Source organism: Tachyglossus aculeatus, chromosome 1, assembly GCF_015852505.1.
Source record: "Tachyglossus aculeatus isolate mTacAcu1 chromosome 1, mTacAcu1.pri, whole genome shotgun sequence".
Classification (NCBI taxonomy): domain Eukaryota; kingdom Metazoa; phylum Chordata; class Mammalia; order Monotremata; family Tachyglossidae; genus Tachyglossus; species Tachyglossus aculeatus.
This window is the reverse complement of record NC_052066.1, coordinates 89,646,366-89,668,596: the sequence shown is the minus strand read 5'-3', so window position 1 is coordinate 89,668,596 and position 22,231 is coordinate 89,646,366. Positions and strand designations below refer to the sequence as shown.

The window sequence follows — 22,231 nt, the reverse complement described above, 5'->3', positions numbered from 1 at the left end:
AGACTGAGCTCCTTATCTTCCCTCCCAAACCCTATCCTCTCCCTGACTTTCCCGTCACTGTACAGGGCAATACCATCCTTCCTGTCTCACAAGTCCTCAACTCTGCTCTCTCATTCACCCCACACATCCAATCCGTCACCAAAACCTGCCGGTCTCACCTCCACAATATCGCCAAGATCCGCCCTTTCATCTCCATCCAAACCACTACCTTGCTCGTTCAATCTCTCATACTATCCCTACTGGATTACTGCATCAGCCTCCTCTCTGATCTCCCATCCTCCTGTCTCTCCCCACTTCAGTCTATACTTCACTCTGCTGCCCTGATTATCTTTGTACAGAAATGCTCTGGGCATGTCACTCCCCTCCTCAAAAATCTCCAGTGGTTGCCTGTCAACCTACGAATCAAGCCAAAACTCCTCACTCTCGACCTCAAGGCTGTCCATCCCCTCGCCCCCTCCTACCTCACCTCCCTTCTCTCCTTCTCCAGCCCATCCCGCACCCTCCGCTCCTCTGCCACTAACTTCCTCACCGTGCCTCATTCTCACCTGTCCCGCCGTCGGCTCCTGACCCATGTCCTTCCCCTTGGCTTGGATTGCCCTCCCTCCACACACCCGCCAAACTAGCTCTCTTCCTCCCTTCAAAGCCCTACTGAGAGCTCACCTCCTCCAGGAAGCCTTCCCAGACTGAGCCCCCTTTTTCCTCTCCTACTCCCCATTGCCCCCACACCCTACCTCCTCCCCCTCCCCACAGCACTTGTATACATTTGTACACATTTATTACTCTATTTTACTTGTACATATTTACTACTCTATTTTATTAATGATATGCATATAGCTATAATTCTATATATTCTGATGGTTTTGACACCTGTCTACATGTTTTGTTCTGTTGTCTGTCTCCCCCTTCTAGACTGTGAGCCCGTTGTTGTGTAGGGACAGTCTCTATATGTTGCTGACTTGTACTTCCCAAACGCTTAGTACAGTGCTCTACACAAAGTAAGCACTCAATAAATACGATTGAATGAATAATTGTGGTGCTAAGTGCACTGGGGTAAATCCAAGAAAAGTATTAAGTACTAAGTGCTGTGCACACAGTAAGCGTTCAGTAAATATGATTGAATGAATGCTAGGGTAGATACAATCATATCTGCCGCTGTTGCACATCGGGGCTCCCCATATTCATTCAATCGTATTTATTGAGCTCCTACAGTGTGCAGAGCACTGTACTAAGCGCTTGGGAAGTACAAATGAATAATGGTGGTATTTGTTAAGCACTTACTATGTGCCAGGCACTGTACTGAATGCTGGGGGGCTACAAGCAAACTGTGTTGGACACAGTCCCTGTCCCACTTGGGGCTTACAGTCTTAATCCCCATTTTACAGATGAGGTAACTGAGACCCAGAGAAGTGAAGTGACTTGCCCAAGGTCATATAGCAGACACGTGGCAGAGTCCGGATAAAAATAATAATAATAACAATAATAATAAGTTTGGTTTTGTTCTCTGTCTCCCCCTTTTAGACTGTGAGCCCACTGTTGGGTAGGGACTGTATAGGTTGCCAATTTGTACTTTCCAAGGGCTAAGTACAGTGCTCTGCACATAGTAAGCACTCAATAAATACGATTGATGATGATGATGGTATTTGTTAACACTTATTATGTTCCAGACACTCTACTAAGCACTGGGGTGAATACAAGCAAATAGAGTTGGACACAGTCCCTGTCCCTCAAAGGGCTCAGAGTTTCAATCCCCATTTTACATATGAGGTAAAAGAGGCACAGAGAAGTGAAGTGATTTGCCCAAGGTCAAATAACAGACAAGTGGTGGAGAATGGATTAGAACCAAGGTACTTCTGACTCCCAGGCTCATATTCTAGGGAGAACAGATATGGAATCCTCATTCAGATAAAGGAAACTGAGGCACAGAGCAATGAAGGAACCTGCCCAGGTCATACGGCAGGTAAGTGGGAGAGTCAGAATTAGAACCCAGGTCCTCTGACTCCCCAGACCCATGCTCTTTCCACTAGACCAGCCTGTTTCTCAGCTGTGGCACTTGCAAAGCTAGGGAATCCTCCTCATTCCTCTCTGTTTTCTCCCCCTTCTTCTTCTTCTCTTCTTCACTAGCTTCTCTCCTTCTCTAGCCTCTCTCCAGTCTCTCCCCTTCCTTTTCAAACCCTACTCCCTTCTCTTTTTTTTTTCTGTCCCGTCCCCACCTTCATCTGGTCTGTTCAGCCACTTGATCCCAGCATGCATCAGGCGATTGCATCTTTTTATTATGGCATTTGTTAAGCACTTACTATGTGCCAGGCACTGTACTAAGCTCTGGAGTAGATACACGCTGATTAGGTTCGACACAGTCCATGTCCCACATGGGGCTCTCAATTCGCTCCCACGGCTTCAACTATCATCTCTACGCTGATGACACCCAGATCTACATCTCTGCAACTTCTCTCTCCCCCTCTCTCCAGGCTCGCATCTCCTCCTGCCTTCAGGACATCTCCATCTGGATGTCTGCCCGCCACCCAAAGCTCAACATGTCCAAGACTGAACTCCTTGTCTTCCCTCCCAAACCTTGCCCTCTCCCTGACTTTCCCATCTCTGTTGACGGCACTACCATCCTTCCCGTCTCACAAGCCCGCAACCTTGGTGTCATCCTCGACTCCGCTCTCTCATTCACCCCTCACATCCAAGCCGTGACCAAAACCTGCCGGTCTCAGCTCCACAACATTGCCAAGATCTGCCCTTTCCTCTCCATCCCAACCGCTACCCGGCTCATTCAAGCTCTCATCCTATCCCGTCTGGACTACTGCACCAGCCTTCTCTCTGATCTCCCATCCTCGTGTCTCTCTCCACTTCAATCCATACTTCATACTGCTGCCCGAATTATCTTTGTCCAGAAACGCTCTGGGCATGTTACTCCCCTCCTCAATAATCTCCAGTGGCTACCAATCAATCTGCGCATCAGGCAGAAACTCCTCACCCTGGGCTTCAAGGCTGTCCATCACCTCGCCCCCTCCTACCTCACCTCCCTTCTGTCCTTCTCCAGCCCAGCCCGCACCCTCCACTCCTCCGTCGCTAATTTCCTCACCGTACCTCATTCTCGCCTGTCCCGCCATCGACCCCCGGCCCACATCATCCCCCGGGCCTGGAATGCCCTCCCTCTGCCCATCCGCCAAGCTAGCTCTCTTCCTCCCTTCAAGGCCCTATTGAGAGCTCACCTCCTCCAGGAGGCCTTCCCAGACTGAGCCCCTTCCTTCCTCTCCCCCTCGTTCCCCTCTCCATCCCCCCCTTCTTACCTCCTTCCCTTCCCCACAGCACCTGTATATATGTAGGTACATATTTATTACTCTATTTATTTATTTATTTTACTTGTACATATCTATTCTATTTATTTTATTTTGTTAGTATGTTTGGTTTTGTTCTCTGTCTTCTCCTTTTAGACTGTGAGCCCACTGTTGGGTAGGGACTGTCTCTATATGTTGCCAATTTGTACTTCCCAAGCGCTTAGTACAGTGCTCTGCACATAGTAAGCGCTCAATAAATACGATTGATGATTGATGATGATGATGATGATGATCCCCCTTTTAGAGATGAGGTAACTGAGGCACACTTGCCCAAGGTCACACAGTAGACAAGTCGTGGACCCGGGATTAGAACCCAGGTCCTTCTGACCCCCAGGCCTGGACTCTATCTAATAATAATAATAATAATCATGATGGCATTTATTAAGCACTTACTATGGGCAAAGCACTGTTCTAAGCACTGGGAAGGTTACGAGGTGATCAGGTTGTCCCATGGGGGGCTCACAGTCTTAATCCCCATTTTCCAGATGAGGTAACTGAGGCACAGAGAAGTGAAGTGACTTGCCCAAAGTCACACAGCTGACAATTAGTGGAGCCGGGAGCTATCTAATCTCCCCTTTGGCGTTTTCGGCTGGGGAGGTCAATAAATTGAAGCTCTGTGAGGGGCCTAGTAGAGCTATAGGTCAAGTCTTGGGCCTTGAGAGATGCAATATCAATCAGAGGAATTTACTGAGTGATTACTGTATGCAGAGTACTCTACTAAATGCCTATTAGTGTTATTAAGGGTTCTTTCAATGTGTTATTTTTTTGAATAGGTGTTTTTGCAGCTGTTTTCTGATTTTTTTTGGTCCTGTAAAATTCCAGTGCTTAGAACAGTGCTCAGCGCTTAGAACAGTGCTTTGCACATAGTAAGCGCTTAACAAATGCCATTATTATTATTATTATTATTATTATTATTATTATTATTATTTGTTCTAGAGTCCTTCCCACGGAGTGGCCAGTTATCCAGCTAGATACCTCACAGTCCAATGTTCAGCTGGTACGGACAGTTCCCCCAGACTATAAACTCCTCCTCTAGATTGTAAACGCCTTAGGGTCAGGGAACATTTCTCCCAACTGTGTTGTACTGTACTCTCCCAAGTGCTTAGTGCATTGCTCTACACACAGGAAGCACTCGTCAATCAATCAATCAATCGTATTTATTGAGCGCTTACTGTGTGCAGAGCACTGTACTAAGCGCTTGGGAAGTACAAGTTGGCAACATATAGAGACGGTCCCTACCCAACAGTGGGCTCACAGTCTAAAAGGGGGAGACAGAGAACAAAACCAAACATACTAACACAATAAAATAAATAGAATAGATATGTACAAGTAAAATAAATAAATAGAGTAATAAATATGTACCAGTGATTGTTTTCTGTTGCTGAGATCCACTTGTATGGAACTTTTGGCTGTGCCCAGAGGGCTCTGGGAAAGGAGGCAAAGGGTGTGTGTGTGTTGTGGGGGGCTAGGGGGAGAGGTATCAGGAAGCCCAGAGAAGTTATCTAGGATCAGGTGGAATTGGGGTCCATACGACCCCAGAAATGGGATCCATATGATCTCATCAAATCGTATTGCCTGCCAGTGTAACGCGTGTAATGTTACGTATATCTCAGTGTCCAGTTGGGTTATTCTGTCCTCCTCCATTTTTCTTCAAGATTGAGACACCTCTGGATCCAGGAAAAGGGTCTCCCGGTATTCCGGGAAAAGGGTCTCCCGGCAGGTATTCCAGGAAAAGGGTCTCCCGGTATTCCAGGAAACCCAAACTCTTATTCCGAAAGGGAAGACAACACTGCCACCTTGTGCAAATAAAGTCCTAGACCAAGACTCACCAGCTAGACTAAATGGAGGCCTAGGATTCAGGGGACAGGCCGAGTCCTGCCGTCTTAAATTCATTCATTTGTTTTGCACATAGTAAGCGCTTAACAAATGCCATTATTTATTCATTCATTCATTCGTATTTTTTGAGTGCTTACTGTGTGCACAGTACCGTACCAAGCATTTGGAAGAGTGCAATATAACAAATAGACACATTCCCTGCCCATAGCCTTAAATCAATCCATCGATCAATGGAATTTATTTCTCTGTAGACGAGGGGATTTAGAAGATGAAGAATCAGTGGCCCTTATGCTGGTAGGTCATCGTGTTTCATAAAATGCATAAAAGTAAATGAGATGAATGACTCAGGGGTACAAGGGACCCAAATAACGGGAATTTAAAAGCTGCAAAGATCCGAGTATACAGAACTGGGAGAAGGGACACAAGCGTGGCTTAGTGGAAAGTGCACGGGCTTGGAAGTTGCAGGTTGTGGGTTCTAATCCCAGCTCCGCCACATACCAACTGTGTGACTTTGGGCAAGTCACGTGGGACAGGAACTATGTCCATCCCAATTAGAGGAGCAGTATGGCTTAGTGGAAAGAGCCCAGGCTTGGGAGTCAGAGGCTGTAGGTTCTAATCCCCACTCCGCCACTTGTCAGCTCTGTGACTTTGGACAAGTTGCTTCACTTCTCTGCGCCTCAGTTACCTCATCTGTAAAGTGGGTGTTGAGACTGTGAGCCCCGCGAGGGACAACCTGGTTACCTTGTATCTACCCCAGTGCTTAGAAACAGTGATTGGCACCAAATAATCATAATAATAATATTGGCATTTGTTAAGTGCTTACTATGTGCCAAGCACTATTCTAAGAGCTGGGGTCGATACAAGGTAATCAGGCTGTTCCACCTGGGGCTCACAATCTTCATCCCCATTTTACAGATGAGATAGCTGAGGCACAGAGAAGTTAAGTGATTTGCCCAAGGTCACACAGCTGACAAGTGGCAGAGGCGGGATTAGTACCCATGACAATAATAATAATAATAATAATGGCATTTGTTAAGCGCTTACTATGTGCAAAGCACTGTTCTAAGCACTGGGGAGGATACAAGGTGATCCGATTGTCCCACGTGGGGCTCACAGTCTTCATCCCCATTTTACAGATGAGGGAACTGAGGCACAGAGAAGTGAAGACTTCTGACTCCCAAGCCCGGGCTCTTTCCACTAAGCCACGCTGCTTCTCATAGGAAGCGCTTAACAAATACCATCATCATCAAAGGTCAGATCATGCCCTGCCAGAGCAGGAGCGACGGGAGTTCCTAGACAGGGGTAGGTTCCCAAGGATTTTGCCCTGTTGTAGTCATCTTGAGCTCAGTCTAACCTGAAGCTCCTCATGGGCATCATCCTGCCTACCAACTCTGTTGTATTGTAATAATAATAATAATGATGGCATTTTGTTAAGTGCTTACTATGTGCAAAGCACTGTTCATTCATTCATTCAATCATATTTATTGAGTGCTTACTGTTTGCAGAGCACTGTATTAAGCACTGGGGAGGTTACAAGATGATCAGGTTGTCCCACGTGGGGCTCACAGTCTTAATCGCCATTTTCCAGATGCGGTAACTGAGGCCCAGAGAAGTGAAGTGACTTGCCCAAACTCACACAGCTGACAATTGGCGGGGCCGGGATTTGAACCCATGACCTCTGACTCCAAAGCCCGGGCCCTTTCCACTGAGCCACGCTGCTTCTAAGTGTTCAGTACAGTGCTCTGCATACAGTAATTACTCAGTAAATGCCATTGATTGATTGATTCCACCTTTCTGGCTAAACTTGCCAATTCATATTAGCAAGCGGGCCCTTCTTAAAGATTTTTTTCTGGCTTAACAGTAATTACTCAATAAATGCCATTGATTGATTGATTCTACCTTTCTGGCTAAACTTGCCAATTCATTTTAGCAAGCGGGCCTTTCTTAAAGATTTTTTTCTGGCTTAACAGTAATTACTCAATAAATGCCATTGATTGATTGATTCCACCTTTCTGGCTAAACTTGCCAATTCATTTTAGCAAGCGGGCCTTTCTTAAAGATTTTTTTCTGGCTTACTCTGAGCCAGGCACTCTGTTGAATGCTGGGCTAGAACAAGCTAATCTGGTTGGACACAGTCCCTGTCCCACGTGGGGCTCACAGTCTTAATCCCCGTTTTACAGATGAGGTCACTGAGGCCCAGAGAAGTGAAGTGACTTGCCCAAGGTCACACGGCAGACAAGTGGAAGAGCCGGGATTAGTAACCAGGTCCTTCGGACTTCCACGCCCCTGCGCTATCCACTGGACCAACTTTTCCGCCTTCATTTTCAGGTTAGACCCCGTCTCATTTTGGCAATTTCTGCGGAGTCCCTTTTAGGACAAACTCCAACTGAGTGTGTGACAGATGGAGCCTCTCTTGGATAATAATAATAATGATGATGGTATTTGTTAAGCGCTTACTACGTGCAAAGAACTGTTCTAAGCGGTGGGGAGGTTACAAGGTGATCAGGTTGTCCCACGTGGGGGCGGGGGGGGGGGGGGGGCTCATAATCTTAATCCCCATTTTACAGATGAGGTAACTGAGGCCCAGAGAAGTCACACAGCTGACAATTGGCGGAGCCTGGATTTGAACCCATGACCTCTGACTTCAAAGCCCGGGCTCTTTCCACTGAGCCACGCTGCTTCTCTGAGCCACGCACTCTACTGAATGCTGGGGTAGAAACAAGCTAATCTGGTTGGACATAGTCTCTGTTCTACGTGATCAGGAAGCATTGCGGATAGGCTAAGCAGTAGTCAGCGTAGGGCAGCCTGATTGACTGGAAAGGATCCTGATCTGAGATTCCAGAACCTGATGAGGTAACTGAGGCACAGAGAAGTTAAGTGACTTGCCCAAAGTCACACCGCTATTTTGTTAATATGTTTGGTTTGGTTGTCTGTCTCCCCCTCCTAGACAGTGAGCCCACTGTTGGGTAGGGACCGTCTCTATATGTTGCCAACTTGGACTTCCCAAGCGCTTAGCACAGTGCCCTGCACACAGTAAGCGCTCAATAAATACGATTGAATGAATGAACCTTGGATTCTGTACCGGCTCTGCCTCTGGCCTGCTGAGCAACCTCTGGTCAGGACTGAAGCCTTTCTGGTCTAGACTGTAAGCCCGTTGCTGGGTAGGGACTATATATGTCGCCGATTTGTACTTCCCAAGCGCTTAGTACAGTGCTCTGCACACAAATGAGCACTCAATAAATACAATTGAATGAATGAATGAATGAATGGTCCTTCTTGGCTCAGTGGAAAGAGCCAGGCTTCGGAGTCAGAGGTCTTAGGTTCAAATCCCAGCTCCTCCAGTTGTCAGCTGTGTGACTTTGGGCAAGTCGCTTAACTTTTCTGTGCCTCAGTTACCTCATCTGTAAAATGGGGATTAAGATTGTGAGCCCCCCGTGGGACAACCTGATCACCTTGTATCCTCCCCAGTGCTTAGAACAGTGCTTTGCAAATAGTAAGTGCTTAATAAATGCCCTCATTATTATTACTCATTTCTTTATGTCTGTCTCTCAAGGATGTTCTTAGATCATAAATTCCTTTAGGGCAGGGACCCTGTCTTTGATTTCTGCTTTATTCTCCCAATAATAGTGATGACGTGGCATTGGTTAAGTGCTTACTATGTGCCAAGATAAAGTACAAGATGATCAGGTTGGACCTTTTAGACTTTTAGACTGTGAGCCCCTTTTAGACTGTGAGCCCACTGTTGGGTAGGGACTGTCTCTATATGTTGCCAATTTGTACTTCCCAAGTGCTTAGTACAGTGCTCTGCACATAGTAAGTGCTCAATAAATACGATTGATGATGATGATGACCTAGTCCTTGTCACACAAGAGGCCTCCAATCTAAGTAGGAGGGAGAACAGGTATCTAATCCCCATTTTATAGGTGAGGAAACCGAGGATTGAGAATCAATCAATCAATCAATTGTATTTATTGAGCGCTTAGTATGTGCAGAGCACTGTACTAAGCACTTGGGAAGTACAAAAGTTGCCAGAAGTGAAGAAGTGAGGTGACATACCCAAGATCACACAACAAGCAAGTGGCAGAGCTGGGTTTAAACCCAGGTCTTCGGACTCTCAGGCCTGTGCTCTTTCTAATAGGCCACGCTATTTTCCAAGCATTTAATACAGTGTTTTGCAAACCTTAGATGCTCAACAAATATTAAAGATGTTGATGATATTGTGAGGAAAAATAAATTGGATGAGAATGTGAAAATTCTTTGGAAAAATAAAACACTCTACAAATTCAAGATATCATTAATTTTGAGAATTCAAACTCCCAAACTAGTTGGCTGGGTGCGATATGACAATCCCAGGAAGCTCCAAACTGGAAAAATTGAAAGAGACTGGAGTCCAGGCTAGGAGAATATATTCTGAATAGGTGTGGAAAAGCATTTACAAAAAAAAAAAATCCTAGAGGGAGTTAAAACCCCTCCAATCTCCATGAGGCAGTGGTTTTACTCTGAGCCCCAGTGATAACATGATCTGCAGGCATTCATTCATTCATTCGATCGTATTTATTGAGCGCTTACTGTGTGCAGAGAACTGTACTAAGCGCTTGGGAAGTACAAGTTGGCAACATATAGAGACGGTCCCTACCCAACAGCGGGCTCACAGTCTAGAAGGGGGAGACAGACAACAAAACAAAACATATTAAGATAAAATAAATAGAATAAATATGTACAAGTAAAATAAATAAATATAGAGTAATAAATCTGTACAAACATATATACATATATACAGGTGCTGTGGGGAGGGGAAGGAGGTAAAATGGGGGGATGGAGGGGGAGATAATCAGGGATTTGCTGCCCAAATCACCTTACCCGGGATCAATTTCCTCACTCCGGATCATAAGGCCGGAGGTGCACCCGTCATTCTTGACGGGAGGTCCGTGATCACCTTACCTGCACTCTGCCTCAGAAAAGTGTCATGGTCTGAGATGAATGACTCAGTGGTACAGGGACGCAAACAACAGGAATTGATGATCTGCACGCATCCTTTAAAATTTGATTTGACCATCCCCGGAGACAGGAGTTTCCTTGAGCTGAGCAGTGGGTTAACACTCTAGTGTCTTAAAATTCCCATCCCAAATTGTCCGGTGATGCTCCAGGGATAGTCTGCTAGCCAATCATTCAGTCAATCAATAGAATTGTCCTGACGATTTTGACACCTGTCTACATGTTTTGTTTTGTTTTCTGTCTCCCCCATCTAGACCGTGAGCCCGTTGTTGGGTAGGGATTGTCTCTATATGTTGCCGACTTGTATTTACCAAGCGCTTGCTACAGTGCTCTGCACACAGTAAGCGCTCAATCAATCAATCAATCAATCAATCGTATTTATTGAGAGCTTACTGTGTGCAGAGCACTGTACTAAGCGCTTGGGAAGTACAAGTTGGCAACATATAGAGATGATCCTTACCCAACAATCAATAAATGTGATTGAATGAATGAATTGAATGGTATTCATTGATCACTTACTTTCATTCATTCATTCATTCATTCAATCGTATTTATTGAGCGCTTACTGAGTGCAGAGAACTGTACTAAGCACTTGGGAGAGTACAATACAATAGAGCCAGTAGACATGTTCCCTGCCTGGAAGGATCTTACAGGCAAAAAGCTTACGCTGGACACATAGGATTCTTGGCTTCCATTTTCTCACCTACAAGCCTGACAGTGATAGGCTTGCTGCCCACAGATTAAGGTAATTTCAGAGTCATCATCATCATCATCAATCGTATTTATTGAGCGCTTACTATGTGCAGAGCACTGTACTAAGCGCTTGGGAAGTACAAAATGGCAACATATAGAGACAGTCCCTACCCAACAGTGGGCTCACAGTCTAAAAGGGGGAGACAGAGAACAAAACCAAACATACTAACAAAATAAAATAAATGGAATAGATATGTACAAGTAAAATAAATAAATAGAGTAATAAATATGTACAAACATATATACACATCTACAGGTATATACATATATATCAAAAACAAAAATAAAAGAGCCATCATGGACTCTATATGTGTATATGTGTATATGTATATGTGTATGTATATCTGTATATATACATATACATATATACATATATAGAGTCCATGATGGCTCTTTTATTTTTGTTTTTGATTATTTTTATGGTGTTTGATACTATGTGCCAGGCACTGTACTAAAGCACAGGGGTAGATACATGCTAATCAGATTAGATGCAGTCCATATCCCACATGGGGCTCACAGTCTTAGTATCCATTTTATGGATGAGGAAACTATGGCATAGAGAAGTTGTGACTTCCATTGTGAGCAGGGGAAGGGTCTACCAACTGTGTTATATTGTACTCTCCCAGGTGCTCAGTAAGCTCTGAGCACAGTAAGCGCTCAATAAAAACAATTATTGATTGATTGACTGATCTCGGTTTGGAAGTTGCTGAACTAAGAGGCCCTCACAGACAAGATTTGGAGTGCTTCACATGTGACAGTGGCTTCATTTAATTCGGGAAAGCTGTTCGAGTCCAGAATTTAAACGTGGGTGTGGTAAGCTTGTTGTGGGCATGGAATGCGTCTGTTTATTGTTATACTGTACTCTTCCAAGCACGTAATACAGTGCTTTGCACACAGTAAGTGCTCAATAAATAAGATTGAATGAACACAATGTCGCTAAAATCTGCCCTTTCCTCGCCATCCAAACTGCTACCATGTTAATACAATCACTCATCCTATCCCGCCTGGATTACTGCACCAGCCTCCTTGCTGACCTCCCAGCCTCCTGTCTGTCCCCACTCCAATCCACACTTCACTCTGCTACCTGGGTCATTTTTCTAAAAAACCACTCAGGACTTGTCACCCCACTCCTCAAAATACTCCAGTGGTTGCCCATCCACCTCTGCATCAAACAAAAACTCCTAGCCATTGGCTTTAAAGCTCTCCATCACCTTGCCCCCTCCTACCTTACCTCTTTACTCTCCTATTACAACCCAGCCCTCACACTTCGCTCCTCCAATGCTAACCTTCTCACTGGGCCTCCAGCTCGCCTATCTTGCCGCCAACCTCTTGTCCACGTCTTGCCTCTGGCCTGGAATGCCCTCCATCCTCAAATAATGATAATAATAATAATAATAATAATGGCATTTATTAAGCACTTACTATGTGCAAAGCACTGTTCTAAGTGGTGAGGAGGTTACAAGGTGATCAGGTTGTCCCACTGGGGGGCTCATAATCTTAATCCCCATTTTACAGATGAGTAACTGAGGCCCAGAGAAATTGACTTGCACAAAGTCACACAGCTGACAATTGGCGGAGCTGGGATTTGAACCCATGACCTCTGACTCCAAAGCCCGTGCTCTTTCCCCCTTCTAGACTGCGAGCCCACTGTTGGGTAGGGACTGTCTCTATATGTTGCCAACTTGTACTTCCCAAGTGCTTAGTACAGTGCTCTGCACACAGTAAGCGCTCAATAAATACAATTGATTGATTGACTGATTGATTTCCACTGAGCCACGCTGCTTCTCTAAGCAACAAATCTGAAAGATGATTACTCTCCCCCCTTCAAAGCCTTATTGAAGGCACATCTCCTCCAGGAGGACTTTCATTCATTCATTCAATCGTATTGAGCGCTTACTGTGTGCAGAGCACTGTACTAAGCGCTTTGGAAGTACAAGTCGGCAACATATAGAGACGGTCCCTCCCCAACAACGGGCTCACAGTCTAGAAGGGGGAGACAGACAACAAAACAAAACATGGAGACAGGTGTCAAAGTCGTCAGAACAAATAGAATTAAATAGAATTAGTCAGGATTTCCCTGACTAAACCCGCTTCTGCGTCACCCTGACTTGATCCCTTTGTTCCTTCCCTCTCCCAGCCCCAAAGCACTTATGTACTTATCTGTCGTTTATATATTTATATCATTCATTCATCCCAGGGCTTAGAACAGTGCTTTGCACATAGTAAGTGCTTAAAAAATACCATTATTATTATTATTATTCATTCAATAGTATTTATTATTAATAATAATAATGGCATTTGTTAAGCGCTTACTATGTGCAAAGCACTGTTCTAAGCGCTGGGGAGGGTACAAGGTGATCAGCTTGTCCCACGTGGGACTCACAGGCTTAATCCCCATTTTACAGATGAGGGAACTGAGGCCCAGAGATGTTAAGTGACTTGCCCAAAGTCACACAGCTGACAAGCGGCAGAGCCGAGATGAGAACCCATGACCTCTGACTCCCAAGCCCGTGCTCTTTCCACCGAGCCACGCTGCTTCCCATCCTGATGAACACAACTGGACACCATCCTCCCTCCATTCAATCTCATTTATTGAGCGTTTACCATGTGCAGAGCACTATAGCAAGCGCCTGGGAGCGTACACTACAACAGACACATTCCCTGCCCATGAGCTCACGGTATTAAGTGCTTACTCTGTTCAGAGCACTGTACTAAGTGCTTGGAAAGTACAATTCAGCAACAGAGAGAGACAATCCCTACCCAACAACAGGCTTAATGTCTGTCTCCCCAACTCTAGACTGTAAGCTCATTGTGGGAACGGGTTGTGTCTGTTTATTGTTGTGCCGTACTCTCCCAAGTGCTAGTACGGCGCTCTGCACACAGTAAGCACTCAATAAATATGACTGATTGAAAGAATGAATGAAATAAAAGACTGTTTCTCCCTTTGACACTTCTCCAAAGCTGTCCAGACTCATTATCCCCTTGATAAAGGCAATGGTCTGTGAAATTAAACTTTTGAAATCACCAGCCGCAGTTTTATTAAAAAAATGTTCTTTCAAAACTTAACGGCAAGATAGTTCTTCCACGATGGGTCATGGTTGATGTGATACTGAAGGATCCATCAGCCCTTAGTAAAATACTGGGAAATTGAGCACAACAAATTACGCTTGTGATCGGGGATAATAATGATGGCATTCGTTAAGTGCTTACTATGTGCAAAGCACTGTTCTAAGCCCTGGGAGGATACAAGGTGATCAGTTTGTCCCCCGGGGGGCTCACAGTCTTAATCCCCATTTTACAGATGAGGGAACTGAGGCCCAGAGAAGTTAACTGACTTGCCCAAAGTCACGCAGCAGACATATGGCGGGGCTGGGATTCGAACCCATAACCTCTGACTCCAAAGCCCATGCTCTTTCTACTGAGCCAAGCTGACCCTCCATGGTTTAGTAGGATTTAATGGAATTTAACCAAGGATTCTCTCAGTATCTTGCTCCCTTTGTTCTTTCCCTCTCCCAGTCCCACAGCACTTATGTACATATCTGTCATTTATTTATTTATATTATTCATTCATTCATTCAGTCATATTTATTAAGCGCTTACTGTGTACAGAGCACTGTACTAAGCGTTTGGAAAGTACAGGGTGATACAGAAGCAAGTTCAATACAGTGCATGGCCCATAGTAAGTGTTTAAAGAAATATCAGAAAAAATAGCACAAACAATCAAGCAGGATGCAATTACTTCAGTATTCATGCTATTTAGTTACAAGCAGCAAGATTAAGTTCTGATTATTATGACCGATAAGAAGCTTTTCCAGGAAAATATTTAGTGCATTGAAAGAGTTAATTAGTCCTGAACCCAGCATGGAAACATGTAGATATTGTTTGGCCTCTCAGTAATTAAAAATGGTTTTCATAACCTTCTGGGCTCAGGTGTTTTGATTGCTTGAAGGGAAAAACAAGTAGTGACAAGAATACATTATTATGTTTGGAGAACGTGTTAACTGTTTCTAATGCCCTTAGAGAGAGGAAAATGAAGATAAAGCAAAGAAGAGAACGGATAGAATATTGTTTTGATTCTCAGAGAATCAAAAATAGGAGACTGTCCTAAACCCCAGGGTACAGTAAAAACACTTTTGGGCTGATATAGAAAAGAAAACCAAATGCATTTCATTATAAAAAAACTGAACTTGAAACAACCTGCTGCTTATGTCTGCTGTTGAGGTGGAGGTCCTTGAGGTCAGGGATTTTGGTTTTTATTTCTCTTGTTTGCTCCTAGTACAGTGTTCTGCCCCCAGTAGGTGCTCAATAAATACTATGAATCACTATGAATCACTATGAATACTACGAATCAATTGATTCAGTCTTCTAGACTGTAAGCCCACTGTTGGGTAGGGACTGTCTCTATATGTTGCCAACTTATACTTCCCAAATGCTTAGTACAGTGCTCTGCACACAGTAAGCGCTCAATAAATATGATTGAATGAATGAATTGATTGATTGGTTGAAGAGTCTAAAATTATGTCTTCGGTAAGCCCTCCCTTTCATGTTCCATTATTGCTTCACTTCAAGAGGCTAGATTTGGATGTCGAGGGCAAGGAGTCAATCTACTCATTCTATTATAATCAATCAATCAATGAGTACTTACTGTGTGCAAAGCATTGTACTAAGCAATCGAGAGAACACAATACAAAGACACAATATCTGCTCACAAGGAACCAACAGACTAGAGGGGGAGGCAGATATTAAAATAAATTACAGATGGATATGAACAGAAATGCTGTTGGGATGGGGTGAAAATCAAAGGGCTTAAGATCTAAGAGCATAAGCGACACAGAAGAGAGAACAAATAGAGGATATGAGGGCTTAGTCAGGGAACTAACTCTCTTGGAGATGTGATTTGAGCAGGATTTGGAATATAGGGGAAGTGGTGGCCTGGCAGATATGGAAGAAGAGGGAATTCCAGGCCAGAGGGAGATGAAAGGGTAGATTCTAGAAATGTTATAAGGGTACAACTGACAGGGTTTGGTAGCAGACTAAATATATGGGTTGAATGAGAGAGATGAATTGAGGAGAGCACCAAGGTCATGAGTATGGGAGACAGGGAGGATAGTGGTTTTGTCTACAGTTATGGGAAAGTCATGGGGAGGTCAGGGTCTGGGAAGATGAGGAGTTCTGTTTTGGACACGCTAAATTTGAGGTGTCGATGGGGCATCCAAGTAGAGATGTGCTGGAGGCAGGAGGGGATGCCAGACTGCAGAGAAGGGGAGAAGTCTGGGCTGGAGATGTAGATTTGGGAATCATCCACGTAGTGGATGGTAGTTGAAGCCATGGAAGTGAATATACTCTCCCAGGTGCTTAGTACAATGCTCTGCACAGAGTAAACACTCAACAAATACCTTTGATTATATCACTGAGGTAGCCAGTTAGCTCTGAGAAACATGATCAAAAGAGCACCAGACACTTGCAAAACCAAGCCATTTCTTGTCTCATTCATTCATTCATTCATCAATCCATTCATTCATTCATTCACTCAATCGTATTTATTGAGGGCTTACTGTGTGCAGAACGTGGTACTAAGTGCTTGGGAGAGCACAGTACAAAAATAAATGGACACATTCTCTGCCCACAATGAGCTTAGGGGGGAGACAGACATTAATATAAATAAATAAATGCACCCTGGGAAAGACTAAGATGAGGGGAAAATAATAAAAGTTTTTTAAAGGTGGGCTTCCAACCCAGTTCTACAGTTAGACCTTTAAGGAGGACTGAGCCTAGATGGGGTGTTTCTGAGCCAGAAATCTAATCTTGATTCCTCTTAGAGTTAGAATTAAGAGGCAGTATGGCCTAATTAGAAGCAGTGTGGCCTAGTAGAAAGAACATGGGCATGGAGAAGAAAAGATCGGGGTTCTAATCTCACCTCTACTCCTTGTCTTCTGTGTGATGTTTGGCAAGTCACTTCAATTCTCTGGGCCTTAGTCTCCTCATTTGAAATAAAAAAAAATGATGTTTGTTAAGTGTTTACTATGTGCCAGGCACAGCACTAAGAGCAAGGGTAGATACAAACTTATCAGGTTGGATGCAGTCCCTGCCCCATATGGGGCTCAGTCTTAATCCCCAGTTTTTACAGATGAGGCAACTGAGGCACGGAAAAGTGAAGTGACTTGCCCAAGGTCCCACAGCAGACATGTGAAGCAGCGTGGCTTAATGGAAAGAGCACGGGCTTGGAAGTCAGAGGTCCAGAGTTCTAATGCCGGCTCTGCCATTTGACAGCTGTGTGACTTTGGGCAAGTCACTTAACTTCTCTGTACCTCAGTTACTTCATCTGTAAAATGGGGATTAAGACTGTGAGCCCCACGTGACACAACCTGATCACCTTGTATCCCCCCAGTGCTTAGAACAGTGCTTGGCACATAGTAAGCACTTAACAAATACCATCATTATTATTATTATCATTAAGTGGGGTGTCAGGATTAGAATCCAGATCCTTCTGACTCCCAAGCCCAGGCTCTCTCTATTAGGCCATGCTGCTTGAATGGAGATTTAATAAATGTTCTCCCACCTACTTGAACAATGGGCCCCATGTAAGACCTGATTATTTTATAACTACTCCACTGCTTAGTGTAGTTCTTGGCATATAGTAAGCCCTTAACAAATACCACAATTATTGCATCTAGACTGTAAACTCATTATGGGCAGGAAATGCGTCTGAAAGTTGTACTGTTCTTTCCCAAGTGCTAAGTATAGTGCTCTGCACATAGTAAGTGGTCAATAAATACCACTGAGCGATTGAAGCAGCATGGCTCAGTGGAAAGAGCCTGGGCTTCGGAGTTAGAGGTCATAGGTTCAAATCCTGGCTCTGCCAATTGTCAGCTGTGTGACTTTGGGCAAGTCACTTAACTTCTCTGGGCCTCAGTTCCCTCATCTGTAAAATGGGGATTAAGACTGTGAGTCCCACATGGGACAACCTGATCACCTTGTAGCCTCCCCAGCGCTTAGAACAGTGCTTTGCACATAGTAAGCACTTAACAAATGCAATCATCATCAGCAGCGCTTAGAACAGTGCTCAGTGATTAGACCAGTGCTTTGCACATAGTAAGCACTTAATAAATGCCATTATTATTATTAATAATAGTATTATTATTATTAACTGATTGATTACTGGATGTCACAGAGACCAAAGAGAAAGATTCAGAAGGTGGTTGCATATCATCATCATCAATCGTATTTATTGAGTGCTTACTGTGTGCAGAGCACTGTACTGTGGCATTTGTTAAGCGCTTATTGCATATCAATTCCAGAGAGCTGCCTTGGAAAACCTCACAACAGGGATGCTTCTAAACTGGCTTTCTGGTTAACTTTTCTGGAAAGCCTGTCATATATAGGAAGGTTTTTAGACTGGGTTTCTAGAGAGTTGTTCTGGAAAGCCAGTAAAGACTGGAATGTTTAAAGTCTGGGGTCCTGGAGAGTTGTTCAGTAAAACCATCAGAGCAGCAGCATGGCCAAGTGGAAACAGCACAGACCCGAAAGTCAGAGGATTTATGTTCTAATTCCAGCTCTCCCACATGTCTGCTTGGGCAAGTCATTTCACTTCTCTATGCCTCAGTTACCTCATCTGTAAAATGGGGATTAAAACTGTGGGCCCTATGTGGGACCGAATTATTTTGTAGCTACCTCAATGGTAAGAGCAGTGCTGAGCACATAGTAAGCGCTTAACAAATGCCACAGTTATTATTATAATTATTATTTCTTGACTGAGCAGTCTGGGGCATTTAAGTGCTTACGATATGCTCAGCACTGCTCTTACCATTGAGGTAGCTACAAAATAATTAGGTCCCACATAGGGCCCACAGTTTTAATCCCCATTTTACAGATGAGGTAACTGAGGCATAGAGAAACTCCTTCCCAGATAGTTGTGAAAAGCATTGTTACTCCAGCTGATTTGCTTTCTTGTTCATTGTAATAATAAATAATAATAATAATAATGGTATTTGTTAAGCACTTACTATGCGCAAAGCACTGTTCTAAGCGCTGGGGGGATACAAGGTGATCAGGTTGTTCCACGTGGGGCTCACAGTCTTAATCCCCATTTTACAGATGAGGGCACAGAGAAGTTAAGTGGCTTGTCCAAAGTCACACAGCTGGCAATTGGCGGAGTCGGGATTTGAACCCATGACCTCTGACTCCAAAGCCCGTGCTCTCTCCATTGAGCCGTGCTGCTTCTCTTTGTTTTGATGTTACTACATTCTGAAATGTACCTAGAGAGCAGCTGGGGCTAAATTCCCTGAGGATCAGAGCCTTTTCTTGAGTAAAAGCTGTCAACATCTCTCTTCAAAGTAAATGCAAACACGTTGCACAGAGTGGGCCACAGGCTGAACAGTAGCATCCTGTGTTGGAGTTGTCGAACCTCACATAGTTGGCCAGGGATTCCTGAAGACTCTCTAAGGAAACTGTGCTTGGGAAAGCCACTCAGAGGCAGCGTCTTGTGACATTATTATACCACATCAGGTTCTCATCTCCTCTGCGGCAGGAAAACTCAAGAGATGGTGACTTTTTTCCTCACAGAGGGCAACCTCAGTCGGCCAGAGTAGAGAATGGATTCATTCAGTCATATTTATTGAGCACTTACTCTGTGCAGATGTCCATTCAAGGAAGGCATTTCCTATCAATAACCTGAAAATCCCCATGATCTTTGCCCATCTATCGCTAAGTACGGATCAAAGTTTCATGGGATAGCTTCCAAATCATTAACTCGATTCCTCTGCCTGTTCCACTTACAAAGCCACAGGATTTGTGATTGATTGAGGTGTACAATTATGCCGAGCCGAATCTCTGGGGAGTTCACACCCCATCCACGGACTACTGAGTAAAAGGTTATATCAAAGAGCTTCACAAACCCTTGCAGAGAATACATAAATGATTTTCCTCAAATGGATCATCATCAAAGATTCTATCTGATTCTGGGGCTCCTTCCTTTTTTACTGCTCACCCAGAAGCCCGTGGAAGGAGAGGAGACATGCAGGCTGCTGCAGAAGTTTGATTTACAAGGGTACACAGAATCGACCAACCACTCGCTCATTATTGGAGGAATGTTCCCGATTCACTCCAGGACGATCCCAGAAAACGAGTCTATTTTGGAGCCAGTTTCGGCAAAATGTGAAGGGTAAGACTTTCTCTTTCTCATGGCCTTCCTACAGCACAGGTTGCTTGGAAAATTGGATAGCCCTGCTTCACGCCAGTGCTGCCACGTTGAACTTGAACGTTCCGGCTCTCCCTGGAATGAAAATAATGAAAAATCTGTCTTTTCTGCAAATCTTGTTTGGATGAGATTTTCTGAGTTTACAGCTTTGGCAATGATCAAAGAAGGTTCATTCTGGAAATCCAATTCCTTGTTTGACAGTAGAGAGCATGCTCAGAATTTGGTTATCTTAATATTGTTGATTTGAATTCCTAATGGGCAGGAATGGAGTCTACCTACTCGATTTGTATTATACTTTCCCAAGTGCTTAGTATCGTGTTCTGAGCACAGTAAATTTTCACTGATTGATAAATGGAATTTTCTTGTTTTCTATACTCAGACAACAAAAGTATGATTTTCTTGAAATGCGACAGGTTTTCACACTATGGCATTTTAATTGTATTAACATCTTTTCTAAAGGATTTTAGGAGATGAGTCTTGGTCCCTGTAAAGACCTTTTCTTTTCCTCCCCTATAGTTTATTTTAGAAACATGGCTTAAATTCTATTCCTCCTAAGCATATTTCAAAACATCGATTAATAGATGTAGCTATAGCGAGCCTCTTTCAAACTTTATTGGAGTCTCTATTCATTTTCTTTTTCACCTGGGCAAAGCGAAGTTAGCCTCAAGAAGGAAGAATGAAATCATTAACCAAGATCACCTGAGGGTGTGCTGGCTTCTTGTTGTTCCTTTAAGGTTTGCAAATCCTCAGTCACTTGAAATGAAAAACAAAGATTCAGAACAAAACACTCTAAACGTGTATAAATGAAATGAATATATTAATCTTTTCAATTGTCCTACTGGAAAGATTCAGTGAAAGAACAAAACACTCTAAACATGTATAAATGAAATGAATATACTAATCTTTTCAAATGTCCTACCGGAAATTCTGAAGGGTTTTCCTGGGAGAAAGAATAAATGCACATTTGCTCTTTCAGATAGAAACCCATTCTAAACAATTTGTAGAACCTGGCAGAACGGATTGTACTACGCTCAGTTTTTAGTTTTCAATAATTATGTGACTGGAGCAATGACTTGCTTGACTATCCTAATATTTCGGTCCAGCGACTCAATATTTCCTTTTCTTCGGAAGGTCATTCAGTGGATAGGCAGGCTACTATTATCTACACATTCTGATTCTAGGCATGTCTTCCTTTTTTTTTTTTCTAAATCAGCAGACTGTCTTGGGGCTGCTTTACGTTCACATTTACAAGAGTGGCCGGACGTCAGGGCCATTCAAAACCCTGTTTATAGTGAATGTTGTTTATAGGGTCTGCCTTTGAGAAGCTTTCCCAATCTCACTGGGGTTCCTTCTTTCACAGCCAATTCAAAGACGTCCTCCTCCCCTTCCCAACCTGTTCTTAAAACACGTCATGAGTAGCCTACTGAATCACACCAGTGGATCTTCCATCTTAGTAGCCTGTCTATGACAAGAGCGCTTCAGGATACTTGGCAAAACAGTCTGTTAGTTGTCTTCTTTGACATTCATCTTTGTAAATTAGGGAAGTGACTTGTAATAGCCCTCTTCCTTCCCTCCAACAGCCCTAAACATTTGTCTCTAACATCTCAGTGTGAGATTATCCAAAACCTTCTTGAATCTACTGATGTTTTTTGCTTGTTTGACTTCCTGTGCACATGATTTCCAAACAGACCTGCTATTCTGATGAAGCATTTCCTTTTGTTTTTCTTGACTCTACTGTTTTTGAGTGTCGGTGAAATCCCACAGACAGGAATAGAAGGGGGCTGGAAAGGGAGAGGATCTTGTTGACCCTGGAGAACGCTGAAATCGATCAATCAATGCTAATTATTGAGCATTTACTGTGTGCAGACCACTGTACTATGTGCTTGGGGAAGTACAATACAAAAGATTTTATAGATATGTTCTCTGCCTACAAGGAGCTTACTGTCTAGAGGGGCCAAGCAGAAGTTTGTTCTACCATTTCTCCTTAATTCATGTATCGTAATGTGGTGGAATTTCCCTCTCCGAAAGAAAGAATGGCCAGGCCGATATCTATGTCTTCATTTCCAGCAGCTGGAGGTAATGAAGGTTATTCTTTCGTGTCATGGTCTGC

The 22,231-nt window shown here is 43.8% G+C and overlaps 1 protein-coding gene across 1 annotated transcript in view; it reads left to right on the top strand.

The window, feature by feature from the left end:
* Window positions 1-1,927: 1,927 nt before the first annotated feature.
* LOC119927009 (vomeronasal type-2 receptor 1-like) overlaps window positions 1,928-22,231 on the top strand; it is a 54,934-nt gene continuing 34,630 nt past the window's right edge. The window contains exons 1-4 of the mRNA XM_038745533.1: window positions 1,928-1,957; window positions 4,955-5,061; window positions 5,429-5,471; window positions 19,916-20,085. Coding sequence (XP_038601461.1) covers window positions 1,928-1,957; window positions 4,955-5,061; window positions 5,429-5,471; window positions 19,916-20,085 — 350 coding nt within the window. The remainder of the gene's footprint in view (window positions 1,958-4,954; window positions 5,062-5,428; window positions 5,472-19,915; window positions 20,086-22,231) is intronic.